Genomic DNA, 13,824 nt, shown 5'->3' with positions numbered 1-13,824 from the left:
CGACGCAAACCTTTCGTGAATAGGTCCCTTCGGTGTTAAAATTTCACCTAAGTTAACTGAATTAACTTCTTTAAATTTTTTACCATTATTGGATAGTATCCATAGTGACCTGGAACACTGGAATAATCTTCCTATCTCTTTAATAGGAGGGGTAGCTACTATAAAAATGAAAGTTTTACCAATACAATATCGTCGTGGTCATGTTCACGATATTTAAAAGCTACGCATGCATCCGTAAAAAAAAAAAAAAGTCAGGTTGATTTCCATTTATGCAGTTCTAGCACCCTCTGGTGGCTGATTTTTATTTATTTATTTATTTTTAGCGGTTTAATTTTCATTAGGGATGTTTTGGCCCTTCTATATTTAAAATTACTAATTGTCAGATGAAGGGGATTGTAATATGCTTGTGAAGCAAGTCAATATGTGGAGGAACTCAATTTGGGCTTGCATTAGGTGAGTAAGTGCCACAATATTAAGTGCTATTAGAGATTGGAGGTAGTTTATATGTATTGCTGTTAAATACAAAAGCACAATATGTTTGTTTTTTTACAATATTGTGACCTATTTTAAATATCGCCAACTTCCCCACAATATCGTGATAATATCGTATCGTGATATTTGGATATCGTTAGATCCCTATTAGATACTGAAGAAAAACACAACCAAGAATTTACACTTTGTGTGATTGAATCAGATATTTAGTGCTAGTCTGCTATCACGGTCAATCGCCAATATCAAAATTTTAATTTCCTGTACTGACAGTTGGAGGTCGCCTGTGTGTATCCTGCGCAGGTAGTCTCTCTACGGTAGATGTCTGCAACCACTTTGTATTATAGCCACAACTGGTCTAGCTATCTTAGAGGTTTGACCAGGGCTTTTCAGAAGCGCCCCAGTGTTTTTGTTCTTAACTCATTCAAGCCCGAAAACGTTTTTAATACTTTGTCATTCACTCCTAAAAACATGTTTACACGTTTTTGTTTTTGATTTTTTGTTTTTTTATGCAAGAGCATACCGAAGGCTTTGATGCAGCTTCTGACATGAAGAGGTGGCTTAAAGCAATGGCAGTTCTTAAAAACACGGCCAGCAGGTGGCAACAGAGTATAAGAGATCAGCCAGGGCCATGTTGCAACAAGCTCTGTCAGTGTTTTCACCAGCAATGTGAATATTGGTTAAACCTAGCTATATTCTAATGCTAATGGCTGCAAAATGGAAACAGATACAAATATTTTATTTTTTTTTCCTGATGAAAGAAGAGACTGACATTTGTGGCAGGAGCTGAAACACAGAGTCTGGAGAAGGCAGACTTCAAAACTGAGGACAGCTGGAACAGTTTTCACACTTACGAGGAGAGCCGGCCGTACCCAATGTGGCGTCATAGGCGAGATTTTAGTTGCCGCCCCTCTTCATTTACGATTTAGATAAATTTACAAAATTAATCCAGTGGCATAGTTTTCAATATTGTCTTTTGTTTTTTTAAATAACACCAAATCTAAACGCAAAATAAAACTTTAGATTATTTATTATATTTTAAAATATAAAAATGTATGTTGTCTACTACGAATGTATTATATATTATGTATTTTTGTTGTTGTAAGTATACATGTTAATATTGTAGTTTAAGTCACTAGTTTAGTCAATTTAATCCCCACAAATAATCTGTATTAGTAATTTAAAACCCTTCTATGCCTATTTATAATAAGCCTATTTCTGTGCATATTTACTTGGGATGTAAGAAAAACTGATTTGAATGGGAATATCGTTTAACTGAATCAAATTGTTACATTTTAAAATGTCCCATCCTTGAACTATGTCGTACCCCAACTATCACGATAGTATCCAGTCTTTTATGAGAGACCCACACCAGCTGTAAGTAGGGATGTAACGATATCCAAACATCACAATACGATATTATTACGATATGAAGGTCACAATACGATAATTATCACGATATTGTGGGGAGGTTGGCGATACAAAAACGGTCAGAATATTGTAAAAAAAAAAAAAAAAAGAGCTCATACTAAAAAAAAACCACACACAATATTGCGCTTTTGTACATTACAGCAGTGAAAAATATAAAAATATATTGTATATAAAAATTTATAAATATAATATATAAAAATATTGAGGCACACATTGACTTCAACATTTTGACTCGATTCATAGGCATATTACGTCCCCCTACGTCTGACCATTAGCGTTGATTTTAAACATAAAAGGGTCAAAACGCACAGCCCGAAGGGGCAAGGTGGGTCCCTCTTCCCACGGGCTCACCACCGGTGGGAGGGGGCAAAGGGGTCGGGTGCAGTGTGGGCTGGGTGGCGGCCAAGGGAGGAGACCTTGGCGGACCGACCCCCGGCTACAGAAGCTGGCTCTTGGGACATGGAATGTCACCTCTCTGGCAGGGAAGGAGCCCGAGCTGGTGTGCGAGGCCGAGAAGTTCCGACTAGACATAGTCGGACTCGCCTCCACACACGGCTTGGGCTCTGGTACCAGTCCTCTTGAGAGGGGTTGGACTCTCTTCCACTCTGGAGTTGCCCACGGTGTGAGGCGCAGAGCAGGTGTGGGCATACTTATTGCCCCCCGGCTCGGCGCCTGTACGTTGGGGTTTACCCCGGTGGACGAGAGGGTAGCCTCACTCCGCCTTCGGGTGGGGGGACGGGTCCTGACTGTTGTTTGTGCATATGCACCAAACAGCAGCTCAGAGTACCCACCCTTCTTGGAGTCCGTGGAGGGTGTGCTGGAGAGCGCTCCCTCTGGGGACTCCCTCGTCCTGCTGGGGGACTTCAACGCTCACGTGGGGAATGACAGTGAGACCTGGAGGGGCGTGATTGGGAGGAACGGCCCCCCTGATCGGAACCCGAGCGGTGTTCTGTTATTGGACTTCTGTGCTCGTCACGGTTTGTCCATAACGAACACCATGTTCAAGCATAAGGGTGTCCATATGTGCACTTGGCACCAGGACGCCCTAGGCCGCAGTTCGATGATCGACTTTGTAGTCGTGTCATCGGATTTGCGGCCGCATGTTTTGGACACTCGGGTGAAGAGAGGGGCGGAGCTGTCAACTGATCACCACCTGGTGGTGTGTTGGCTCCGATGGTGGGGGAAGATGCCGGTCCGACCTGGCAGACCCAAACGTATTGTGAGGGTTTGCTGGGAACGTCTGGCGGAATCCCCTGTCAGAAAGAGTTTCAATGCCCACCTCTGGCAGAGCTTCTCCCTTGTCTCGGGGGAGGTGGGGGACATTGAGTCCGAATGGACCATGTTCCGCGCCTCCATTGTTGAGGCGGCCGATCGGAGCTGTGGCCGTAAGGTGGTCGGTGCCTGTCGCGGCGGCAATCTTCGAACCCGCTGGTGGACACCAGCGGTAAGGGATGCCGTCAAGCTGAAGAAGGAGTCCTATCGGGCCTTTTTGGCCTGTCGGACTCCGGAGGCAGCTGACAGGTACCGGATGGCCAAGCGGAACGCGGCTTCGGCGGTTGCTGAGGCAAAAACTCGGACATGGGAGGAGTTCGGTGAGGCCATGGAAAACGACTTCCGGACGGCTTCGAGGAAATTCTGGTCCACCATCCGGCGTCTCAGGAGAGGAAAGCAGTGCACCATTAACACTGTGTATAGTGGCGATGGGGTGCTGCTGACCTCGACTCGGGACGTCGTGAAGCGGTGGGGGGAATACTTCGAAGACCTCCTCAATTCCACCAACACGTCTCCTTTTGAGGAAGCAGAGTCTGGGGACTCTGGGGTGGGCTCTCCTATCTCTGGGGTCGAAGTCACTGAGGTGGTTGGAAAGCTCCTCGGTGGCAGGGCCCCGGGGGTGGATGAGATCCGCCCGGAGTTCCTAAAGACTCTGGATGTTGTGGGGCTGTCGTGGTTGACACGCCTCTACAACATCGCGTGGACATCGGGGACAGTGCCTCTGGATTGGCAGACCGGGGTGGTGGTCCCCCTTTTTAAGAAGGGGGACCGGAGGGTGTGTTCCAACTACAGAGCGATCACACTCCTCAGCCTCCCTGGTAAGGTCTATTCAGGGGTGCTGGAGAGGAGGGTCCGTCGGGAGGTCGAATCTCGGATCCAGGAGGAGCAGTGTGGTTTTCGTCCTGGCCGTGGAACAGTGGACCAGCTCTACACCCTCCGCAGGATCCTCGAGGGTGCGTGGGAGTTCGCTCAACCAGTCCACATGTGTTTTGTGGATCTGGAGAAGGCGTTCGACCGTGTCCCTCGGGGAGTTCTGTGGGGGGTGCTTCGGGAGTACGGGATGCCGGGCCCCTTGTTACGGGCTGTTCGGTCCCTGTACGACCGTTGCCAGAGTTTGGTCCGCATTGCCGGCAGTAAGTCGGATTCGTTTCCGGTGAGGGTTGGACTCCGCCAAGGTTGCCCTTTGTCACCGATTCTGTTCATAACTTTTATGGACAGAATTTCTAGGCGCAGCCGAGGAGTGGAGGGGTTCCGGTTTGGTGGCCTCAGCATTGCATCTCTGCTCTTTGCAGATGATGTGGTGCTGTTGGCTTCATCAGGCCGGGACCTTCAGCTCTCACTGGAGCGGTTCGCAGCCGAGTGTGAAGCGGCTGGGATGAGGATCAGCACCTCCAAATCCGAGACCATGGTCCTCAGTCGGAAAAGGGTGGAGTGTCGTCTTCAGGTCGGGGATGAGATCCTGCCCCAAGTGGAGGAGTTCAAGTATCTTGGGGTCTTGTTCACGAGTGAGGGTAGGATGGAGCGGGAGATAGACAGGCGGATCGGTGCAGCGTCTGCAGTGATGCGGACTCTGTATCGGTCCGTCGTGGTGAAGAAAGAGCTGAGCCAAAAGGCAAAGCTCTCGATTTACCGGTCGATCTACGTTCCAACCCTCACCTATGGTCACGAGCTGTGGGTCGTGACCGAAAGAACGAGATCCCGGATACAAGCGGCCGAAATGAGTTTCCTCCGCAGGGTGTCCGGGCTCTCCCTTAGAGATAGGGTAAGAAGCTCGGTCATCCGGGAGGGACTCAGAGTCGAGCCGCTGCTCCTCCGCGTTGAGAGGAGCCAGCTGAGGTGGCTCGGGCATCTGGTTCGGATGCCTCCTGGACGCCTCCCTGGGGAGGTGTTCCGGGCATGTCCCACCGGTGGGAGGCCCCGGGGACGACCCAGGACACGCTGGAGAGACTATGTCTCTCAGCTGGCCTGGGAACGCCTTGGGATCCCACCGGAGGAGCTGGTTGAAGTGGCTGGGGAGAGGGAAGTCTGGGTTTCCCTCCTGAAGCTGCTGCCCCCGCGACCCGACCCCGGATAAGCGGAAGAAGATGGATGGATGGAAGGGCCAAAACGTGCTTTGTGAAAATTAAACGGCACTAAAAAATTAGCCACCAGAGGGTGCTAGAACTGCACAAATGGAAATCAACTCGACTTTTTTTTTTTTTTTTTTTTAAACAGATGTGCTGCTTTTAATATTGTGACATGACGACGACGATATGTTGGGACAGTTTTAATATCGCGATATCACGATATTGCAGTTATCGTTACATCCCTAGGTATAAGTAGGCTCGAGGTTGATGATTTGTTGTTTTGTTTGAATTGAATTAGCATTTGCCTCTATGGGCTATTCAGCCCAAGGCTGGAATTGCGCCAAAATACCCGTCGGCAAGTGCACAGGTCTCACTGAGTTACCGTAAATAAAAAGGTCAGATTATATTGATTGCCTCTTGCACAACAACATATTACATTCAGGGAACCATCATTTCAGTGGTATCGCGTAGTGAGGTACACAATGTGTTTTTCACAAATTAACTGCCTATGTGGTGATTTGTTTTTCAGAAGCTCCTCCTTCCTATGATGAAAGCTGTAACACATAAACTGGGTGGAGGAACACGAACTCTGCGAGCATGACTACATCAACTGGAGGATCTTTTGGCAATACATGCTTAACATCGGATCAGACTTGCTTTCTTTAACAAGAAATTCATATTTTTAATGTACTCTGCATTTTTTTGTCATGCATGTATTTTAAATTAGAGCAAGTCAGCACATAGTCAATGTATTTTTAAATTGGAATAGAAGTCTAAAAAGTGGTTTGTTTGCCTTAAGTGTCAAGATCTGACCTTGTTCAGTATCTTCTTACCCAACTGTATTTGTTTTCAATTCATAAATACAATATTCAGTGCAGGAACGTTGATTAATAGCTGAGCATAATGTGTAAATATTAAATCACCATGTTAAATAACACAAAATTGGTTTAACTTAGAAATATGTAATACATAAATGCATACTAATAAATAGGGGTGTGAATTGCCTAGTACCTGACGAGTCGATTCGTATCACGATTCACAGGTCACGATTCGATTCGATACCGATTAATCCCGATACGAATGGTCACGATTCGATACCGATTAATCCCGATACGAATTTATAAGTCGATTGTTGCGATTTTTTTTTCATTCAGATTTAGAAAATACTAATCAGTAAGCTTGTAGAGTGTAAGATTTATATGAAAATGTATTATTTATTTATCTGAAATTTCAGTCTTATAGAGGTTGTAATCTGTTTCATGTTTGAACAGCATTAAAATAAAAATATTAAGGCTTAATGTGCCGTTCATATAACATTCTTCCATGCTCAAGGTGTGAATCCTAAAAAAAAAAAAAAAAAATTTGCCGATTATTGAATCGATTCGAGAATCGCGCGATGTAGTATCGCGATATATCGCCGAATCGATTTTTTTTAACACCCCTACTAATAAACATTCTTCTCACATTACTTGAGCACTTTCTGATTAATATTTATTGAATGTATTCATCTGCAGAAATAGATGGGTAATGACCTCAATACTAAAGGAAAATAAAGTTTCAGAATTGAGTTTTCTGTGACTCCAGCAATAACCAAAATTCAGAATGTTCCACGCTTCCAGTCCAGTAGGTGGCGGTAATGTATCTAAACGATGGTTTTCCAACCGCCAAATAAACTACACAAGAAGAGGAAGAATTGGAGGGGAAAAAAGAAAGGCTTTACCCACTGACCTGTATATATGAATGGATTGCCGGTAGCCCATACAGGCCGTGCAAGCGATAGGGCGGCCATCTTGCTCCTCCCATCTCGCGAGAAGACTAAACGGTATAGGTCGCTTGCACATGTCGTCACTTCCGCCTCGGATTTCTCGTAGTCGCCATGCTGGGTGGCCTCCATTTACGTAGCGATTCGGTCTAACACGTATCTATCACGTTTGTTTTCTGCGTTTAAAATGGTACATTGTTGCATCGTTGGCTGTTCGAACAAAGCCAAGGGGGAAAATGGTCGGTCTTTTTTCCGAATTCCGAAAATAATTAGGAACCAGGGCCTGGAGACAGGAGTGCGGACTCCGGAGGGAAGTCGTTACTTTGGGCTCGTGTGTGCAGCGATCACTTTGTGAGCGGTAAGCTTGTTTACCTTTATTTAATGCATGAGGATTAATAACGTTTCGACCGCCCATATATGGGCAAGTTGCTTATGTTTTGGATTCATGAGCAAGCAAGTTCGGTAGTACAAGCTGGCTTGCGGACGTTAGCCAAAAGCTAACATCGAACATTTTCACCCAAGTAGTGCCAGTGCAAAGTGTTTACTGCTGAAATTGGATTGATTAGTCTTGGGCTTTTAATGCCGATAACATGTTTTTTGGTGGCAAAATGTAAACTTGGAAAAAAAAGAGACAGAAGGGGCTGATGCAAGAAAACAGACCCCCGGGGGTGATGCAAGAAAACAGACCCCCGGTAGCCTACACATCATGCTAAAGAACTTATTCACGGCCACCCTACTGCGGTAAAATAACCAGTCTTTCCATATTTTATTTGTTTATATATTTGTTTATTTTAACAGGTCGCCCTGCGCCCGTTTTTCTGTCCAATCATCCCGACTGGGCTCCAACATTAAAGTTGGGTCCCAAGTTACATCTATGTCTCAGCCCAGTCGGTGCCAAGATATGAACGTGCACAGGAGAGACAAGCAAAGAAAAGACGACTCGAAGTGGCAGAGATTGTTGCAGTTATGAAGCCAGATGGCTCCAGTAACCTGTACCCTCAAGTACTGCTGACATCATTGACTCTGGTATGCCACTCAGAATTCATTACATGATATATTGTATGCATGAGTGAATGTATGTGTTTGTGTGTGTACACGCACCTTATATTTTAGAGACATTTGGAAGTGTTTATAGAAATAAGTATTTGCCTGTAGCAATGTTCATACATTAAAAAATGCAACAAAATGTGTACATTTCTTTTACACTGACAAAAAAAACTATACTACTTTACTATATTAAACCTATTACTGGTACCGTATTTTTTTGTGATTTTTTTAATTTATTTTTTTCTTTAGGGATCTCATGCCACACCGACTTGATTGCCAATGACATGATGGAAACGAAGGCGAGCATCAAAGCATTGGAGGAGGACAACATGCGACTGTTTGTTTGGCGCTAATAAAGGCAGCGTTTATACAAATTCTATTGTTGGGTTTGTTTACAAAGCTATACATAATACAAATGACAGGATTTGACTCAATGTGCAATATGGTCCCTCTTAAAGTAATGGCATAAATCTCTATTATTTCTAAAAGCACAAAAAATGAAGTGAATAATGATTAGATGTAGTAATTTCAGGGTTAAAAATTGAACTGTTAATTAACGTAGTTTATTTTAGCACAGGTGCCTACCATCCTGAGATGACGGTATGATGTAATGTTGATGGGGTACGCAATGACTTTCATTATGCTATGTACAGAGGAAAAAGTTGCTCTCTTTTAAATTTGTTTAATGTAAGACAAGTACCAGTACTGTGTTACAGTTTTCCCAATAATCCTTGTTTCACACTTGTCACAAAACCACTGTCCTTTTGGCAGTCTAGATTGGCACACTTCAAGTGATATCATTTGATTTTACAATCTGCTGCAGCACAAAAAACTACTTTATTCCGCATCTTTGAAGTACATGAGCAAGTGGTAGGTGACAGCGGCTGAGCAGGAACACTGGAAGTCCACTGCTGATCTAGTAAATGCTCTCCCGAGCAGTTCAGGTAAGGAGGGGATTTTGGGAAAAAAAAAACTCTGGCTTTTCCAACTGGCCAAAACGAGCGATCTGGGTGGACTCGCTCAATCACACTTTGTCCACGCCACAAAGTCGCAGAAGTCCGTCCAGTTAAACTCATCTGTGCCTGAATCTGAAAATATTACAAACATTGTAATGAAAATATGAAACATAGAATTAAATAAGAAACTACAAAAAGTAAAGCCATACATACCTGGTAATACTATTGGTGTTGTCGTGACAAGTGATGGGAATTGTTGCCATCTGGCACCAGACAGAAATTGGGTGTTGTGACAGCCTCCTTAACCGTGAGATCATAAGAAAAGCTGTCAGTATGCTCAGTAGTTAGTAGTTACCATGAACACGTTTTATTGTACTGGAAACTGAAACTAAAAATACATCCTCTGAGAGTGGTTAACCTTAACCATTTAGAATAAGTTGATTAAGTAACATGTAACTAGTGAAAGGGTAGCATTAAATTTAATTAAGCCACGGGGAGGCTGTGCATAGTTACTTTTTATTCTTATACGCTCTGCCATATTTGCCTGTTATAAAATTATTAGAAAAACCACATCAGGTAAACCCAGATGTGCATGTAAACACAATGATAACAGGAAGCCTGAGAACAAATCAACATTTTTGTGTGCAGAATTACCAACACCATGTGGTTTACTTACGTGCAACAGCAACCGTTTCTTCTGATGCGATGTTAAAGTTTACACTCTGTATCCACCCGCTTACAAAATAATTGTAAGCCTCCAGGGATTTGTTGGCGTGTTATGGAGCATGTTGTCAACACGAGGTAGGGAAAGATGTCCAGAGATGTCACATTTGGCCAGCAAGCTTTCTCCGTCAAAAAAAAAATCACCCTTGGTCAGGACGTAATTAGGATCAATCCCGCCACACAGAGACACCTTCTGCCTGTATCGTTGTTTTTGATCTTCCGGTAAATCGTGAAAATACTGCGAAAATGACATCAGGTTGATAAGCTCTACCGTGTAACTCGCGAGTGTACCTTGTGAACCGGCGGACACCCAATATGGCGCCCGAAGGAAAAACTCCCATGATGCATTACGATGTGCAAGCGACCTATACGTACAGAATAGACATATTCAGCTCGTAGGCAGTTAGTACGGTGGAGGGGGTGGTCACTTTTTTTTAAATAAGTAAAAAAAAAAAAAAGTAAGTAAGCTTTATTTTGTATAGCCCTTTTCACAGACACAATGGCACAAAGTGCTTTACAGGGTTACAAGTGGATGGTATGTGCTGCTTTGAAGACCCCCTTTTTCTTTTATTGCTCGTAAGTTCGTGATACCCCAATATTAGATTTGGCAGAGGCATCTTTTGTTGAATTACAGTTATAATTCTTTTTTTTTTTTTTTTTTTTTTAATAAGTTTCCTCCTGCAATCATCATTCAGCCTATAATGTAGGCATATATTTAAGGCAAGTTGTAAAATGTACGAAGTCCTCTTTTATTTTTTAACAAATTTAAAACATAATAAATAATGCTGTTTCTACTAAGTACTGTCTTAAATGTTCTCCAATTTTGATACTGTAAATGTGTAGGCTCATATGCCGAGAAACGTTTTTTGGGAGGAGCAATATGGCGGTTTCGCGACTTCAAAAGTCTCGGCCTATCGGCTATCCAGTCATATATTCAGATCAGTGGGCTTTACGTACGGAGAGCGAAAACTGCGCATGTGTGGAAAAAAAAAAAAAGAATAAAGACCCAACTGAACGCTTGTCTTATTTTGGATGATTTAAGCAAGGAAGACATCAGGAACTACATCACAACTAAATCATAACGGTTAATCCGCCGTGCTACAGTCCGGTGAGAAGAGCATTTAAGTGCTTATGGTAGTTGTGACGAGAGGAACAACTTTCCAAATACAGTAGGTCACTTCACGAGAAAAGTGAGATTGTTAAATCAATTTTGAGTGCGCCTATTTGCTTGAAAGCCTTTAATTAATATCCGTTAGGCATTATTGTGACCCGTTTTGGGCTTTTTGATGGTTCTGACCAAGTCATTTCAAAATAAGATAACGCCCAGGGGTTTTAAAAGTTTGTATACACTAATAGTAATATCGTAGATATTTATTTGACCAGCAGTTGAGTTTCACAAGAAGACACATGGATCACAATGAAGCCACAGAGGGTCCTCCTAGGGCAGATGCGCGACCCTTCAATAATTTATGGACAGGTGTGATAAACAGGGTCAAGCATAATGACAGGTAAGTCAAGAGTAAAAGCAACGCCGTTCCACATAGCACACGATTGGTGGCTCTCTGTTAAAAAGGTTGGGTTTTCTTGGCAGCCTGCTACTTGGCCCGTCTGGACAACTGAATGATAAACTTCTTCAAAAGGACGTACCTGTTGCAGCATCGGTCGGAATCTCCGACGCCCAAACATCCAGTACAAGAAATGATCTGGCCATGTCTCTTGAAAATACGCATACACGTGGAGATGAGGTAAGAATCTACTAATGTGTTTTTGTAGAATGAATAGATCCGTCCTTGCTCTTTGTGCCCCATAAAAATGATAATTTCGCGTTCTAAAAAGTGTTAATTGCGTGACCGAGCTTTTAATATGATTATCAATTATGTAAAATGTAAAGATGCTTTCACACATTGATTAAATGCTTAAAAATAGATTTAGTTGCTTATAGGGCCTGCCTGATATGGATTTTTTTCTGGCTGATTCATATAGTTGGCAGAGTAAACTTTCAATAACCAATTAATTGGTAGATTCATAAATATAAAAAGTTGTATTTTTGTCCCTTGTAGCCTATTTATTGACCAATTTCTAGATTTCTCTGTAGCCTGAAAATTAGGGCTGGATATTGCCGCCTACCTCACAATACGATACGTATCACGATACAGGGATCACGATACGATACGTATCGCGATACTTATGTATCCCAATAGTTGATCTTCACGTATCCCGATATAATACATTAATTTTCTTGCGTTTTATAATAACAGTCAAATGTATACCTAAAGGATGTTTGTAATGCTAACTAACAAAAATATTTTTGTTAGCAGCTCTTCTGGTTTACCACCAAATATAAATGTGTACGCATTGCAGAGCAAGAAGCAGCTTTCACAGACACACCGGGAAACTTTTTGAATAGGCATGGGCCAATTTGAGTAAAAATATCAAACTATTAAAATTACAGCTCTAAAATTTGCTTATTTGAAATATTTGGGGAAATAAAAACAGCATTTTTTCCCCCATGTAACACATTCTATTTCGTTTATAAATAAAATATACGAAAATTGGTTCATTAAGACACGTGCCATGTTAAGTTTATAAGTAAATAAATGTTGATATTCTTCCTCTAAATTCTTCCTCTCATTTTCTTAGCAAGACACAGTGTCCAATCACTGGTGAGCTATTTTTACATTAATTGAAGGTAATTAACCTCAAAGACGCTGCTGGTTTTTATTTTTTAGGTACAATGCAAGCTGCAAAGACAAACCTTTAACTGCCTATTTAAAGTTAATGAGCAGTATCGATTCTGACGCCTGCGTATCGATACGCGTATTGTAATGAGGCCCGCAACTATATATTACTGTATCGATTTTTTGAGCACACCCCTACTGAAAATGGGGTCTTAGTGAGCAGTGGCTCATTTGCGCGAAATAGAATCAGCCTTTCAAAATTGAGTTATTTTAACCATGGCGTTGCAAGCGGATATTAATTGTGCTGCATGCGTGCACACCCACACATTTGTTGAGTTCATCCAAATTATGAGGCTGAAAAACTTGATTGATCTCTAAATTCTACCTCCGGTACTTGAGGGGCATTCGACTTATGAGATTTTTGTTTGTCTTATTCTGTGTGGATCCTCATTTCCACTCTCTTCATCTTTCTTCTTCCCATGAATGTATTATGTTTGACTTAGTACAGTTTTTTTTAAAGATGTTGTATGCATTAATTTAGCCTGTAAATGTAATGTATATCCATTACTGTCTTGTGTCTAAAGCCTGCTGGGAGGAAAACAAAGTTGGACCTGAGAGACACTTGTCTATTACCTGAGGTCACAGAGATTTGTGTTAAAGATGGTGAAAAGAGAGCTGCCTTCATCTCTACTAAACCTCACTCAGGTTATTGTTTGTTTTTTTCCCTAATGTGTATATTAAAACACTCCTAACAGGTATCTTTCCCAATACAATGAAAATAGCCAAGGTCATTCAAATACACAAGAGTGGAGAATTCCATACTTTTTCAAATTATAGGCCGATATCACTTCCGCCCCAATTCTCGAAAAACGTTTTGTGACTAGATTAATTCATTTCATTGAGACCCATAATCTCCTGAATGAACAACAATATGGATTTTAGACACATTAGGTTAAGTACTATGGCATTGATTAATCTGACAGCAAAGATTATATTAGGGGTGGGAACCTCTGGGTACCTCACAATATGCGATACAAGGCTCACGATAATGATTATCTTACGATATGATGATACCACGATTATTGATATATTGGTCAGGTAATAAATCCACGATAATCTAAGATAAAACTACTCGACATAGACTGATGTTATTTCAATGAGAGAATAGTTTCATTTTGTACCATCACTGAAACACAATGTTAAAAACGGGTGTTCTTCACAGTGAGTACATTAGTGTATTTTTTTTTAAAAACAAATGTTAATATTGAAGATATAATTCACATTTTTCATAGAAACGTATGCAAAACTGAGTCAGTTGCTGGACAGGTCTTACACAAGTAAAAGTAAGCTCATGAGTCTTCTTCACCTTAAGACTTCCGTACATTTCCCCGCCAGTCTTA

General features: G+C 42.2%; 2 protein-coding genes and 1 long non-coding RNA gene across 9 annotated transcripts in view; 2 read left to right on the top strand and 1 right to left on the bottom strand.

Annotated features, from left to right (window-relative positions):
* Positions 1-6,825, top strand: part of arrdc1a (arrestin domain containing 1a) — a 40,205-nt gene extending 33,380 nt beyond the window's left edge. For all 5 annotated transcript variants that reach the window (XM_077521918.1, XM_077521914.1, XM_077521913.1 and 2 more), the window contains one exon: positions 5,788-6,825. In XM_077521918.1, the coding sequence (XP_077378044.1) occupies positions 5,788-5,825 (38 nt within the window). In that variant the 3' untranslated portion in view covers positions 5,826-6,825. The remainder of the gene's footprint in view (positions 1-5,787) is intronic.
* A 155-nt stretch (positions 6,826-6,980) lies between these two features.
* ehmt1a (euchromatic histone-lysine N-methyltransferase 1a) overlaps positions 6,981-13,824 on the top strand; it is a 43,380-nt gene continuing 36,536 nt past the window's right edge. For all 3 annotated transcript variants that reach the window (XM_077521897.1, XM_077521896.1, XM_077521895.1), the window contains exons 1-5: positions 6,981-7,378; positions 7,819-8,046; positions 8,317-11,254; positions 11,338-11,491; positions 13,009-13,129. In XM_077521897.1, the coding sequence (XP_077378023.1) occupies positions 11,154-11,254; positions 11,338-11,491; positions 13,009-13,129 (376 nt within the window). In that variant the 5' untranslated portion in view covers positions 6,981-7,378; positions 7,819-8,046; positions 8,317-11,153. The remainder of the gene's footprint in view (positions 7,379-7,818; positions 8,047-8,316; positions 11,255-11,337; positions 11,492-13,008; positions 13,130-13,824) is intronic.
* LOC144019100 (uncharacterized) lies at positions 7,594-10,305 on the bottom strand. Its single transcript, XR_013283596.1, has 3 exons — positions 9,700-10,305; positions 9,237-9,323; positions 7,594-9,155 (listed from the first exon to the last, which is right to left on the bottom strand). It is a non-coding gene; the product is annotated as an uncharacterized LOC144019100 (long non-coding RNA).

This window comes from Festucalex cinctus, chromosome 5, assembly GCF_051991245.1.
Source record: "Festucalex cinctus isolate MCC-2025b chromosome 5, RoL_Fcin_1.0, whole genome shotgun sequence".
Lineage (NCBI taxonomy): Eukaryota > Metazoa > Chordata > Actinopteri > Syngnathiformes > Syngnathidae > Festucalex > Festucalex cinctus.
Note: the sequence above shows the minus strand (reverse complement) of the source record. Positions and strands in the feature narration are given on the sequence as shown.